At 36.5% G+C, this 15888-nt stretch overlaps 1 protein-coding gene across 1 annotated transcript in view; it reads left to right on the top strand.

The window, feature by feature from the left end:
- MRPS35 (mitochondrial ribosomal protein S35) overlaps positions 1 to 15598 on the top strand; it is a 47184-nt gene extending 31586 nt beyond the window's left edge. Inside the window, exon 8 of the mRNA XM_040642275.1 lies at positions 15223 to 15598. Within this exon, the coding sequence (XP_040498209.1) occupies positions 15223 to 15492 (270 nt within the window). The 3' untranslated portion in view covers positions 15493 to 15598. The remainder of the gene's footprint in view (positions 1 to 15222) is intronic.
- Positions 15599 to 15888: the final 290 nt, after the last annotated feature.

A 15888-nucleotide genomic window follows, 5' to 3' on the forward strand; every position in this document is an offset into this window, starting at 1 on the left:
GCCGAGGTAGTATTTTACTAGTTGTTTGAAAAGGTACCTCTTTCACTTTTTTAACGCTTATGAAATAGTAAACCATCCATATGGCAAATGTCGGGTGTGCTTTCATTAAAATGAACTATTTATTGATTGATGGGTGAATATTTACTGGTTGCCTATTATTTGCTTGGTGTTGTGGCACATGGGGATTAATATATAAGATGCAAGACTTTGTCTTTTCCATTGAGGAAAACTAGTAGAATCAAGATTTAGTAGTAAATATTACAAAAGTGTTGTTGTGTAGTATACTATTTAATTTTTAATTTTTTCTACTTATTATAATATCCTTCAAGGCTTTGATACCTGCTTTGAGTCTATTTTTTGTGATATAATTCATGTATAACATTATATTAGTTTCAGGTGTACAGCATAATGCTTCAATACATACATATATTGTGAAATGATCACAATATGTCTAGTTAACATTCATCACTACACATAGTTACAAATGTTTTTTTCTTGTGATGAGAACTTTTGAAATTTACTCTCTTAGCTACTTTCAAATATACAGTACGGTATTATTGACTATAGTCACTATGGTGTATATTACATCCCCATGATTTACTTTATACCTCGAAGTTTGTACCTTTTAACCAGCTTCACTCATTTTGCCCAACACCAGCCTCTGGCAACCACCAATTTGTTCTCTAGGAGTTGAGGCTTTTTAGATTCCACATGTAAATGAGATCATATGGTATTTATCTTTCTCTGACTTTTTTCACTTAGCATAATGCCTTCAGGATCCATTCGTGTTGTCACAGAAGGCAGGAGTTCCTTCTTTTTTTTATGGCTGAATAATATTCCATAGTGTATATGTATGTGTGTTTCCACAGACACACTTAACTCTTTATCCGTTTGTCAGTGGGCACTTACGTTATTTCCGTGTCTTGGCTATTGTAAATAATGTTGCAGTGAGCTTGAGGGTGCAGATATCTTTTCAGGTTAATGTTTCATTTTCTCTGGATACATACCCAGAAGTGGAATTGCTAGATCTGATGATCGTTCTATTTTTAATTTCTTGAGGAACCTCTGTACTGTTTTCCACAGTGGCTGTACCAATTTACATTCCCACCAACAGTGCATAAGGATTCCCTTTTCTCCACATCCTTACCAATAATTGTCATTTCTTGTCTTTTTGAGAAGAACCATTTTAACAGGTGTGAAGTGTTCTTTCATTGTGCTTTTGATTTGCATTTCTCTGATGACTGATACAGAGCATCTTTTCATGTGTCTTTTGGCCATCTGTATGTCTGGAAAAATGGGTATTCAGATGTTCTCATTTTTAAATTGTTTTTTTGTGTGTGAGTTGTTAAGAGTTCTTTATATATTTTGGATATTAACTCAACAGATGTATTTGAGCCTCTTATTCTTTGTGTAACTCCTACTTCACATAAATAGCAAGTTATACTCTTCTATATTGGTTTCTAGGGCCCTTGACTACAGACAGTTGTGCCATGGACTGTTTTCCATGTGTGTTTTTGTTGTTCCATGTATGTTTTGTCTTTCTAACTAATCATAAGGTCCTCATTAGCATGTTATCCAATCTTACTGTATTTTGTTCTTCAGAGTATCTAGGTCAGTGCTAAATGAGAACACTAAATGTTTAGTAACAGCTGTCCTTTGGTTTAGATTTCCATAGACTTTCGAAGTAGAAGGTTTTCATCTTCAAAAGTAACGTGACAAAGTAACAAACTCCCTTTTTAGTAATATAAAATATAGCATACTTGTTAAATGTTAGCAATAATAGTTTACTGGTGTAGATTAATAATGATCTATTAATAAATTATTAATAATCAACAATCATAATTGTGCCCAGTTTATAAGACATATCTTTGCAACAGTTTGAGATACTTAATTTTCATGGATGTATGATTTATATGTAGATTAGGTTTGTTTTTCATTTGATTATGTTTTTTCAAATACTTAAAAAGTATTCTTAATTCTTCATTGTTTTGGAAGTTTGCTACAAATGTTTGCTTCTATGAGTTTATTTCCTGATGCTAATTTATATTTAACAATGTTAATATCCTCTATTTTTTAGAAAAATAATGGCTGCTCTAACAGTATGCATCTCTTTAATGTGAAATGTATTTATGCATAAACTTCTATGTAATCTAATTATGCATAAACTAATATTATAGTGTTTATTAAAGAAAAAATAACTAAACACATTAATTAAATTCCCATGATGAGTCTGAGCATTTGTAGTAGACGAGTAACAGTAAAGGGTGCCCACTTGCTACCTTTTCCTTGATTCCAGGCAAATAGCACATCTGGCCTTTGTTTTATTTAGTATTATTATTATTATTATTTTTAGAGAGGGAGCAGAGAGGCAGAGGGAGAGAGAAAGAATCTTAAGCAGGCTCCACATCCAGCGCCAAGCCAGGTGTGGGGCTTCATCTCACAACCCTGAGATCATGACCTGAACCAAAATCAAGAGTGGGACACTTAACTGACTGAGCCACTGAGGCTCCCCTTGGCCTTTGTTTTTAAGAGAAATTTTTAGGGTTGCTCTGATAGTCACCTGTGTCTCTTTTTTTATCTGTGCTTTCTAAATGATCACCTTTGATGAAAGTAAAAAGGAAACCAAAAAGGGGTTCAGGGGTGGGAGAAGAGCTCCATTTTTTTTTTTTTTTTAAGATTTTGTTTATTTGTTTGAGAGAAAGATACGAGAGATGCAGCCTGAGCAGGGGAGGGCGGGGAGGGGAGAGAGGGAGAAGCAGGCTCCCCGCTGAGCAGGGAGCCGGCTGCAGGGAGCCGGATGCGGGACTCTATCCCAGGACCCTGGGATCATGATCTGAGCCAAAAGCAGACGCTTAACCAATTGAAACACCCAAGTGCCCTGAGGAGCTCCGTTTTTGTAAGTGCTTTAAAATACTGTGTTTTTTCTTAACACAAAAGCGTTTCCATTCTAAATTAGTACTGACTTTGAAGATCAGAAATCAGATTTCTCTGTTACAACCTCTTCATGATATAAATTGAGAAATCAAGATTTAGAGGAGAGATACGTACTTCGCTCAAGGTTACAGAGTTTGTTAGCTGAGGGACTCAAGACTTGAACTGCAGCTTCAAAGTTTCATATTCTTCCCATGGTATCATATTATTTAGTGTTATTCAACTTTGACTTCTATTAAAAAGATTATGAAATAAGAGATGAAATCAAACCTGAACTTTAGCTGCTAGTTTACTGTCTTCTCAAACTGAACAATTGACAGTTATCTCCAGGGGCGCCTGGGTGGCTCAGTTAGTTAAGCTTCTGCCTTCAGCTCAGGTCATGATCCCAGCATCCTGGGATGGAGGCCCGCATCGGGCTCCCTGCTCAGCGGGGGAGAGCCTGCTTCTCCCTCTCCCTCTGCTCCTCCCCCTGCTTGTGCTCTCTCTTTCTCTCAAATAAATAAAATCTTAAAAAAAAAAAAAAAAAAAAAAGAAAGAAAGAAAATTTATCTCCATAACCTGTTTTCGGCTGGGGGTTGCATTAGACTTACCTCAGCTTTTTTAAAACTACAGATAATATGAATTCTACGGAATTGAAATCTCTAGTGGTGAGACTCCAGAGGGTTTCATTTTAAAATCTCCACAAGTGAGTCTGATGTAAGTTCTGATTGTGAGTAATTTCCCAATCTTTGCGTCTTGTTAAAGAAACTGATTAGAAGGCTGGTGTATCTCTTTAAGATGGTTTTTGTTTATGTATCTAGTATCAGAGCTAAGGGTGCGAGATGGGAATTAGAATGAGAAGGGCAAGAAAATTTGTCTGTCATACAAAGAGACTTTTTTGGCTTGGTGTGTTAGGCAGTAGGCAGCTGTTCTAGATTCTTGGATGATGGTACAATGAAGGTGACACTTCTCATATCTCTTTGCTGTCAGGCAAGACGTCCAGTTACATCCTTTAAAACTATTTTCTCCTCTTGATCCCTACTGTTGCCACCCTAATATGAGTCTTTATCATCTTTTAACTGTAATAGCCTTATTGATTTTCCCCTCTCATCCCTCTTCTGGATTGCTGTTAAAGTCATTGTTTTTAAAAAGCAAGTCTGTTGTGTCATATTCCTTTATAAAGTCCTTCAGTCAGTGGTTCCCTATTACCAGGATAAAATCTGAACTACTTAGCCTGTCTATTCACAACAGTTTGCCACCTCGTTAGCAGTCACTCAGAAAATATAGGCTATATATTCTATAGCTCAGCCATAATGAACATAATGTGTTCTTTTATAACTTTGCATATGCTGTTCTTTCTGCTTATGATCCCTTTTTCAGATTGATCAGCCTTACAAATTCATATGAATCTTTTAATACACTTCAGCTATAACCTATCTTAGAAGTTACCTGTGCATCCTTTTTCCCCTCCTCCTGTTAGCATTCTTCTTATTTCTTTTATGGTAATTGTCCATATACATGTCTGGTTGACCCCGTTAGACCGTGAGATTGCTGAGGGTGAGGACTGTACGTTTCATTTATTGTTGTATTCCCAGTGTCTGCCAAAACAGCATTCAGTAAATTTTTTAAAAAACAATCTGAATTAAATTGAGTTCCTTGACATATTCAGTTAAACATTGGCCGTGGTAACTGAAAGAACTGGCAGTAGTTTTTGTTGTTGTTGCTGTTGTTGTTGTTGTTGTTAATCCATTATGGATATTTACCTCTTCTTATTTTTTATGATTTTCAGATAACTTGGATTTTTTTCTAATGGTTAAACTGTTTTTCCTCATATAGCACAATGCCTTACTTGTAATCATGAGAAGTGGAATATTACTATGATTCATGTTCTAGGCAAAGGGAGCTGTAAATAAGATGGTAGAAGGTGACAGCTTTGTGTGCTCAGCAGAACAGCTATTTCTTTGCCTTCTGTTACATCAGAATACATGGACCAGTGCATGAATGCAGTGCTTTTCTTTGTTTTGAATTTATGCTTACAAGGGAAAAAAGGTGATAGGTTCTATTAAATTATTCTTTTGTTCTTTATATGCTTTTTTACAGTGTCTTTGTGTTCCTTGGAATATGTTGTTCTACCACTAACAAGCAGTATGATTTGTGGCACTAACAGCAATTATTTAACTGCTCTGTGCTTCAGTCTTTGGGTCTGTAAAACAGATAGTGATAGTACTACCTCATAAGGTTGTTACGGAAGTTAAGTGAATAATGTATGTAAGGTGCTGACGTACATAGTAAGTGTTCTAAAGTAAGTATTCTAATAGCTGTTCAGACTCATCCCATGCTACTTACCTCACCTTGGCCTTCATTCAGTTCCCTGAATGTACTGACCTCTTTGCTACCTCCAGGTCTTTGTGGATGCGCTTTTGTTTGCTGGGATCACAGTCTTCCATCTGACTGGCTCCTACTCACCTCCGGATTTCCTACTAGACTGGCAGTTCCAGGACAGCTCAGTGCATGCCTGGCACAGTAGTTGTGCAATAAAGATTTATTGAGTGAATGAATAATTGAGCCGGTTGTAGAAAAGAGAACAGATTATGTGGAATGGAAGATTGCTTCCTCTAGGGTTATAGTTAGAGTAGATTCTCTTATTGTAGGCAGGGAAAAAGAGAGAGCCCAGACATATGTTTATGTATCATACACAGACTCACACTTACAAATTAAGTGCTAAAGTTATAAATGTTAAGTGGTTGAAGTATTAAAATAGGAGTCTACAGGTTAATCAAACTCTTTGCCTAAATGGTGATCAATTTGAGCTTAGTGGTATTTTTAATTACCACCCAGTAATTTGAATATGCTATTATTTATATTTTAAAATTAATACATTCCAACTACACTTCAAAAAAAGAAACTCTTGGGGCACCTGGGTGGCTCAGTCAGTTAAGCATCTGCCTTCGGCTCAGTCATGATCTCGGTGTCCTAGGATCCAGCCCTGAATCAGGTTTCCTGCTCAGTGGGGAGTCTGCTTCTTACTCCCACTCCCTTTGCCCCTCCCCACCCCTTGTTCTCTCTCTCTCTCATAAATAAATAAAATCTTGAAAAAAAACCCTCTTAACTGCCTACTTCAATTCTGGATATGATTTTAGAAGCTAAAAGTTAGACAGCAAATTATAAGATAGGGTGCAAAATTGTAAATAAAATTTAATCATTGCAGTGTTTTTAAAAATGGGTATAGAAGGACATGTGCCGAATGTCACTAGTATTGATTAGTTTCTTGGTTTTTGGTTTTTTTGTTTGCTATAATTTTGTAGAATTATAGATTATTTTTTTCCTTTGAATATTGCATCAGAATTCAGTTCTTGATTATTATCCTTCTGGTATTAACCCTGTATTTTTAGAGGCCCTTAATGTAGCATTGAATTTTCTGCATAAAGACACTGAAGTTAAAAATTTTTGTTTGTTTGTTTTAAAAAGGAAACTGTTCCTAAAAGGCCATCTGAAGTCACATAAATGTAAAAATCTTACTTCAAAATTGCTATCTTATTAGGTATAACATCTTGGGAAGATGCTGCTTATTTATAAAAAATACTGAGCCACTTTAACTATAAAATTTCTAACTGTAATGTGTATGCCATGTTTCTAGAAATGTCTGCTATATGTTTTAGTCCAAATCAGTTAAATTTAATTGATTCCCAAGTTTTGTCCTTACCTTTTTTCCTCATTCTGTACCTTCTTCCAGGTGATGTAAATTATCTTGTATATGCCAACAACTCTATAAGCTCTTTTTAACCTCAAGCCCCCTTATTATTTGATACCCCCTTGTTGTAAGTCCTAGAAACTCACTCAAACTAGCCTAAGCTGAAGATAGAAGGGCAAGGATGCCACAAGATCTCAGGAATGGGCAGGAACAGAAACTAGGACAGTGTGGGAGCTGTTTTTTATTTTTGGACTCTGTTACTTTATAGGCAACAACCTTATTCTTTTCTCTCCGAAGATTGATTTCCTCTCCTCCTCCAGTCTATGTGTCAGAAAGCATGACCTTGACTGTTTCAGGGTCGATAGGATTAGTCATCCTCAGGGGGGAGGGGAATAAAAGGGGAGAAGGTACAAAACTAAAACAACTAAACTAAATTTAATTCCGTCTTTGGATTCAAGCTACAAGGAAGGGACTCTTGCTTCTGGGCAGGATGATACCGGGGAAACACCTGTCAGGAGCCAAAAATCTGCACACAACGCATTGCCTGTTGATAGAGTGAATGAATTGAATGAATGAATGAACTGACCAAGATTAGGCGCTCATGAATTAAAACACCACAATAATGTTATTGTGATTATGATTTTTTAAATGGCCCCTTTTTTAAGAAAAAAGAAAAATACCAATATATTATGGATGAAATGATATAAAGTCTGCAGTTACCTCCATAATAATTCAGTGAGGGCATGGTAAGGGGGCAGTGGATAGAGACATATATATGAAACTAGATTGCCATGAATTGAGCTCAGGTCATGATCCCGGAGTCCCAGGATCGAGCTTCGCATTGGGCTCCCTGCTCAGCCAGGAGTCTGCTTCTCCCTCTGCCCCTCACCCCACTCATGCTCTCTCTCTCTCTTGCTTTCTCTCTCTGAAATAAATAAATAAACTCTTTTAAAAAAGAGAGAGACTGGTTGATGGGTACATGAGAGTTTATGTAGTGCTATTTTCTTTCCTTTTGTATGTGTTTGAAATTTTCTGTAATAGACTCCTTTAAATCAAAAAAACAAAATGCATTTAGCCTCATAGAAAATGATTAGCTTAGGGGCGCCTGGGTGGCTCAGTCGGTTGAGTTGAGTGTTGGACTCTTGATTTTGGCTCAGATTGTGATCTCGGGGTCATAGGATTGAGCCCCCAGCCAGGCTCCATGTTCAGCACTAAGTCTGTTTGTCCCTCTTCCTCCGCTCCTCCCTCTGTTTACATGCACTCTCTCTCGAAAGAAAGAAAGAAAATTAGAAAAAAAGAGAAAATGATTAGCTTATAATTGGATTTTGTTCCACTGTCAGTATTATTGGATTTGAATAATGAGGTAGTTTTTGGTTTTGCCAGCCCCGTTTTTTATTTCACCTGAAGGGTACTTTTCAGCAGATGCCTAATACGAGCAAGCATATGTACCCTTTTTCTAAAATATTTGGATATGAAAACATTAGTTTTTAGCTAGGGTGCCTAGAGACATCCTGCTTCTCCTAGTACTGCCTAGCACATTAGTAGGTTCTCAGTTAATGTTTTTTGAAAGAGTCCAGGAGCAGTCACAAACCAAAAGGGAGCTTTGTCTATTGAGCTCTTTTCTTGGAATTTATTTGTTGAAGAAATCTTGGTTTTTTATTTGCTGTCGGTTTTCTCATCATTTGAATTTTGCTGATTGTATCACCATAGTATATTTTTTTAAATTGGTAGTTGGATCTAGAGGCTTAATCAAATTCTATTTTGATTTTTTTTTAAACAACTGCATAATTAATACTGTGTTCTTCCACCAGGGAGTACATGGTATCTGATTGTTTCTGTGAATTTAGCACCATAACTTTCTTAAGTTAGAAGTGACAGAAAAATTATGTTTTTGATAGTGAAAATTATAGCTTTTTAAATAAATAAACTTATTTAAGAAACACTGATCCAGACTAAATTTCCCAAAATCTGTTATTACAAACTTAAAAAAAAAAAGTTTTAATTTTTATTTGTATAAGACGTTGTCTTATTCCATTTAGGCTGCTTTAACACAATACAGACTGGTCTGTTTATAAACAACAGAAATTTGTTTCTTGCTTTTCTGGAGGCTGAGATATATCTAAGATCAAAGCATTGGCAGACTTGGTGTCTAGTGAGGGCTCACTTCCTGTTTCATAAACAGCTGTTGTCTTGCTTTGTCCTCACATGGCAGACGGGGCAAGGGCTTTCTCTGAATTTCTTTCATAAGGGCATTAATCTCATTCATGAGGGCTTTACCTCATGACCTAAACATCTCCCAAAGACCCTACCTCCAATGCCACCACTTTGGGAGTTTCATTCCAACAAGAATGGGGGGGGGGGGGAGGTGGAGATCCAAGCATTCAGTCTATAAGAAATATGTAAGAGTTGTCCTCCCAGTTTTAGATTTGTTGGAACTTATTAAGTAGAATCACTGGGAATCTTGGAGTTAATTAATAAAATATAAAAAAGATTTCAGAATCTCATAGTTATAATCCCATAATACAGATCTGATATATATATAATAATATAGTTTTGTGTTGCTCATTTTTGCATTCACTAATTCTGACTTCTGCTGTATCTAGACTATTTTTAACCCCATCCAATGATTTATTAATTTTAGATATTGTAGTTTTCAATTCCAGATGTTCATTAATTGCTATTTCTTTATGGATACCAATTCTCTGTTGAAATTCTTCATGATACCAATTCTATGTTGAAATTCTTCATTTTTAATTCATATTGATTGTCTTTTCCTCTTTTTTCCTTAACACATTTATTCTTATTTCATCTTGAGTTCTGCTTCTATTGTTCGTTTTCCCTTGGTTATTAATTACATTTTTCTTCTCTTCAAATGTTTCACATATCTAGTAACTTTCTTGCATGCTAGACATTGTGTATAAAAGACTCATAGAAGTTCCAACGGCTGTCATCCATCAGAAAGAGTTTCCTCTTTTTTCTTTCAGGCAGAGAGCGTTGGGGATATACATTTAATCCTTTCATTATTTAGCTAGACCAAGGCTGGACTGCAGTTTTTGTAAGATTTAGTCCAGCTCTGATTTGTTCCTTTTCCTTAGGCATAACCTTCAAGGCTTTTGATTGGGACCTTGGCAAGTCAGCTTCCACATCTACTGAAGAGTCATTGTACTCTTCAGAAATCCTGAGCTTAGCTTGGTAACCTCTAACCTTGCAGCAGAATCTGGCAGGTGTTTTAAAAGGGAGATTGGTTGTATGTTAAAACACAACTTCCTCCCTCTAGTGGAGCTTTGTCTCCTAAACACTATGAGATGATAGGGGATTTTACTCTGCCTTTTAGAGGCCTGATTCTGACTCCCCAATTTCCCATAAGTAACCCCAGAACTAAAACCAGTCATGTTTAGGGCTCTTCAGTTCCATTCTGTGTTACTTCTCTTTTCCCAAGTAGAATCCTGCATGAGCCAAGTGCTAGTCTTACACAGAATTAGAAAGTGCCCTCGGGAAAGAAAAGGGTTGGGGAATTGCAGAAGGTTCCTCCTCATATCCTTGCAGCCTGGAATTCACATTCATCTAGTCATCACTGATTCTGTAACTCTGATATGTTTTTTTTTTTTTTTTTAAGATTTTTTAATTTATTTTAGAGAGAGTGTCAGAGCAGGGGGAGGGGCAGAGGGAAAGATAGAATCCCNNCTGCTGAGCAGGGAGCCCAGTGTGGGGCTCGATCCCAGGACCCGGAGATCATGACCTAAGCTGAAACCAAGAGTTGGATACTTACCTGACTGAGCCATGCCAGCACTCTATAACTCTCTGATATCTTTCAGATTTCGGAGGGGGTGGTGGCCATTTACAATTGACCCATGGACAATGCAGAGATTAGAGGTGCCAGCTCCCCTTAGTCAAAAATCTGTATAACTTTTGACTCCCCCCAAACTTAACTACTAATAGCCTACTGTTGATCAGAAGCCTTACTGATAACATAAACAGTTGATTGACACATTTTGTATGTTATATGTATTATATACTATATTTTTATAATAAAGTAAGCTAGAGAAAAGAAAATGTTATTAAGAATATCATAAGGAAGAGAAAATAGTTACCGCACTGTATCAAAAAAAAAAAAAATGTGTGTGTAAGTGGACCCATGAAGTCGAAACCCATGTTGTTCAAGGGTCCCCTGTACTTGTCTTTATTCTAGTTAATAGAGCAGAGGCATGATGTGACTTACTACCTCGTGTTTGAAAGTGGTAATCATAATGTAAAATTAAAAGAATAATTTTGGTGTTTTTTCCCCCCAAGGATCTTATTTTATTTATTTTAGAGAGAGATAAAGAGCATGAGCAGGGGGAGGGGCAGAGAGAGAGGGAAAGAGAATCTCAAGCAGACTCTGAGCTGAGCATAGAGCCTGATGTGGGGCTCTATCTCATGACCCTGAGATTATGACCTGAGCTGAAATTAAGAGTTGGACACCTAACTGACTGAGGAACCTAGGGGCCCCCAAGGATTTTATATTTATACCTCTCAGAAATGAAAAATATTCTAACATAATAAGTATTATGGACAGTATTATTTTTATATCATTGACAAAGATTAGAAGATGTTTTAGAATAGCTTCTTAATATATCATTTATAGTCCAGCATCTCTTCCAGTTGGTTCTGTTCTCTCTTCACTGACAAGCTCTATTTGGTTGACACTCACCTGTGAAAACATATATTAATGACTAGAAAAGATTTCCCTCAAAAAGTAAATAGATTGATAATATAATTCGCTCTTATTTTTCCTGCTTAAGAAACAGAGACATTCTAAAGATGTTGTAAAGATCTTTTCTTACACTTAACATAGAACTTCTAAAAGGTAAATTTCCTTTTCTTCACATGAATGCTATTGTGTGTGTGCGTGTGTGTGTATGTGTGTTTTCTAATCTACATCTGATTAGACATAAAAAGCGTATACCCAAAGGAGACTGCAGGAAACCTGGAGCTAATTTAGTTATTTTTGAGAACAGCAATTAACTGGGAAAATTAAATCTAATCAGTGAAACATTTATCAAAAAGACATGAAGTAACAAGCATCATGAAAAACAATACCTTTATATCAGTGACAAGAAATAAAGACCTCTTGTTTCTGTAACTATTTTATCTAAACATAAAAATCAGTAATAGAATTTTCTGAGTGGGAATAACATTTGGACAATTGGGTGTGTGTTTATATTTACCTCGAAAGTTTCAATTTACTATTTGATAGGGGTAATGATGCCCTTGACGTAGAAACATATTTTGTAGGTAGGCTAACAAGGATTTGAATCCCACTCTCTTTCATTCATCTTTTTTTTTTTCTTTCTATAAAGATTTTATTTATTTATTTGACAGAGAGAGACAGCCAGCGAGAGAGGGAACACAAGCAGGGGGAGCGGGAGAGGAAGAAGCAGGCTCCCAGCGGAAGAGCCCGATGTGGGGCTCGATGCCATAACGCCGGGATCACGCCCTGAGCTGAAGGCAGGCGCTTAATGACTGAGCCACCCAGGCGCCCTATCTTTCATTCATCTTAATAAGCTGTGTTATTAGTAGCAAGCATTTATTTAGTGTTCACTATGAGCCAGATGCTCTAAGTACATGGATATTCCTTACCTCTTTTAATCCACAGAACAGGCCTTGGAGTTGCTTCTAGAAATGCAAGCCTGTCACAGTAGTAAGTGATGAAGCTAGCATCTAAACTGAGTTCTGTAAAACACCAAAGCCCATATTAAATATTGTATCATACCACCTCCCTGTGTGATCTTGAGCAAATCACACATATACATCCCCTAACTCTGAAACCCAAAAAGCTTTGGAAACTGCTAGTCTTTTCATAACTTATTTGGTGGCAAAATGAGACTTGAATGGATAAAAAGCTATTTATAGCCTTTGTTTATCCCACTCAGTGTGACTGTGCATACATGTTGCTGCAAAGATGGTAATGTATTTGATTTAGGGAGTGCTGCTGTGGATCTTCTCTGGAAATATTACAAAATATATGCTATACGCACTATGTTGACTTTCTAAAATACAAAAAATTCTGAAATCTGAAGCATTCCCAGATGGCTGTGGCCCCGTTTCACTTCCACAACACTGGATGTTAGATGTTAGCATCTAACCCAGTGGGTTTTAATAAGAATTATATGAAATAATATATGTAAGCATTTAAGGTCCATGGCATGTAAGTATTTAATTTATTGGTACTGTTACTATCATTTTCTTGGAGTTTATATTCAGTTGTGCAGAGTTTGGATCCTAACGTTAGAATTGTTGAAAACATGAGTTTTGTTTTGCTTGCAGCTGAAGCCTGACACTACTTTGTATCTGAATAGGATTCGTAGGAAGCCATGCCGTCTACAGAATGTAGTTACTTTCTCTTACCATTGACTGTTTAAAACAGAAGTAATTTTCCTGTCAATGTACGTTATCCCTTAGTGCAGGATTTCCCAACCGTTTTTGTATCACTACACACACTACACACACTCTTTACTGAGATAAATGAAGGAGGAGGGTGCTCGTGCTCCTCCAGGCTCACCTGGCCACCTGCGGGCTGAGGAAATCAGTATCGTGGCACACCTGTTACGCTTTGGCAAAGCAGTGTAGAATCGTATATGCCAAATGTAAACGGAAGATAAATGAAATGTTGGAAATTACTAGTGAATTTACTTTGGTTACCTCTTCTCTTTAAGTATTTCAAAGTAGGTAAGAAAATCCACATAAACCTAGGTGAAAGTTATAATTTTTTAAATAGTTAATATCTTAATTGCTTCTCTTAGTTGTCTTCTAGCAGTCAAGAATGAAATAATTAGGAATTTTTAAAAAAGGTATGAGGTAGATTGTTTTACTTAATACTTTATAGAATGTATTTATTGGCATCTTAAAGATACTTCATTTGTAAGTTAGAATTATGAAGGAGCTATGACACTGTCTTAGCATTTAAAGCACTTCCAAGAGTAGATTTAATTTAGGGCATTTTTTTTTTTTTAAGGGACTGACATTTACTTCTTCTCCAAGTATTACAGTAAAAATTAGGTGGGGTAGGATAATTTTGTCAGTTTTCTTTTTAATGTAAAATTCAGAGTTTGGCCATTAGAAGTTATTTGCAACAGGCTTGTACACACAGGAGACAAGAAGTTGTTTCACATTATCCACCTATCCTGTCCCTCAGCCAAGGCTATAGCCTCAGTACCAGAGAAAAAAGGGGTATAGAGTTGATTCTCAACCAGATAATATATTTCTAGAACATGAGTTGAGACATTTTCCTCAGCCATAAATTCAGGATAGGGAGGTGGGGCAAACAATACGTAGGGAGTTGTGAGTACAGGTACCCCACTTTGGCTAAGGGATTTGAGGGTCAGGGGAAACACTCTACATCCTATTGGTTTGTCTTGAATGGAAGGCTGCTCAGTTAGAAGGATTAAAGGAGGATTTCTTTTTCTTGTGGTTCTCTGTGGTGGAAGAGACTCTTTTTTGGCCTCCAGTGACCCTGAATGGGGTTAGCTGAGTCCATGGTATACCCAGTGGCCTGTTTACAGTTGGCAGGGCTCCTTTTTACTCTTTGAGGGACAAATTTCCAGTGCTTTTTCTCTTTTCGTGGACTCTAATAGTGAGGTTGGAGACGGGAGGGAGGCGTGAGTGGAAACTGTCTCCTTGGTACTCACTTAATTCTGAGCAGATTTGGAGCTCTGTCTGCTCAAGTTGGGGTCTCTTTCAAGAGCAGTTTTCAGAGAATACAAATCTTTCTTTAAATACTTCAAAAATGTTATAATTTGGGGGGGCTTACCACCTTAAAAAGTTTTAAGAATATTGGATCATTCTATAATAGCATATAGCTCAGAACATGTTTTGTGTTAGTGTGGAAAGAATGTGGCTGGCATTCAGCACTTCACTGAACCAGGGCATATTATTTATTAGCTGCATTCCTTGATTTTTCACAGAATGTTACATCTTCATATAAATCATAAATCTGAATTATATTACTATAAAACCTAACAACAGTGTTCCCTAGAATAGCATGGTAATAATTTTTGTAAGAAAAAACAAGTAGCAACAAAAATCGTGTCCATGCTAGGAACAGAAAATAAAGATAATAACAAAACAAACTTCCAGAATATATGAAGTCATTATGACTAAAAATCATGTATTACACAGTATTTTATATTTTTTATTTTATTATAATAATTGGTGTTCCTTGTCTTCCCCACAGGCATGTTACAAAAAGAAATGAAGTCTCTTCTCAACTCTGTTATTTTTAACTTCAGAAATGTGAAATGTTGATGTCTTAGAGTTTAGAGATTAGAAAGCTGCAAAAAATGAGTTTTCTGTATCTTTTGGGAAACAGTATTTGTGAGTGAAATTTGCAAGGCAGATAAAGTACACACTCTGTGGGTAAGAATTAGTAAGCGGTAATGGAGTAGTCACATAATAGAGTGTGGGGTCCTGAAACAGTTGGTGGAGGTGGACGGCAGCGCTGTAAGGGAGGGAAATCGAAGTTTACATACAGAGTGTTGACAGGGACTCTCCACATTTTACAGATTCTCTTTCNCTGAAACAAAAGCAAAACTTTGTTTTTGGATAGCATTTCTCAGATTTCAGAACTCATTTCTTCCTTTCAGAAAACCGAAGAATGGGAGAAAGATAAGACTGAAGCAGACATGGAAGAGTATGTATGGAACAATAGCTCCTCTGAAAAAAATATCCTGGAAACACTTCTGCAAATGAAGGCTGCTGAGAAAAATCTGGAAGTAAACAAAGAAGAGCTCCTTGGTACAAAAGAAGTTGAAGAGTACAAAAAGTCTGTTGTTAGTCTTAAGAACGAGGGGGACAATGAAAATACCCTTTCTCGGTACAAAGAATCAGTGAAGAAACTGTTAAATCTAATGTGATTTATTTAGAAAAATCGGCTTGATTTGTTAATTTTATGATTTATCTATAATCATCTCATTTTATAGAAATTTGAAAATGCTAAAAAAATACCATTTTTTCACCTGTTTCAGATTTTTTAAAATTACTTTCAGATGTAGAGTTTAGTGATTCATCAGTTGCATATAACACCCAGTGCTCATTCCATCAATTGCCCTCCTTAATGCTCATCACCTCGTTACCTCATCCCCCCACCACCTTCCCTTCAGCAACCCTCAGTTTGTTTCCTAGAGTTCAGTGTCTCTTATGGTTTGCCTGCCTGTCAATTTTCATCTTATTTCATTTTTCCTTTCCTTCCCTTATGTTCACCTGTTTTGTTTTTTAAATTCCACATATGAATGAAATCATATGGTATTTGT

The sequence above is a fragment of the Ursus maritimus genome, unplaced genomic scaffold (genome assembly GCF_017311325.1).
Source record: "Ursus maritimus isolate PB19 unplaced genomic scaffold, ASM1731132v1 scaffold_26, whole genome shotgun sequence".
Lineage (NCBI taxonomy): Eukaryota > Metazoa > Chordata > Mammalia > Carnivora > Ursidae > Ursus > Ursus maritimus.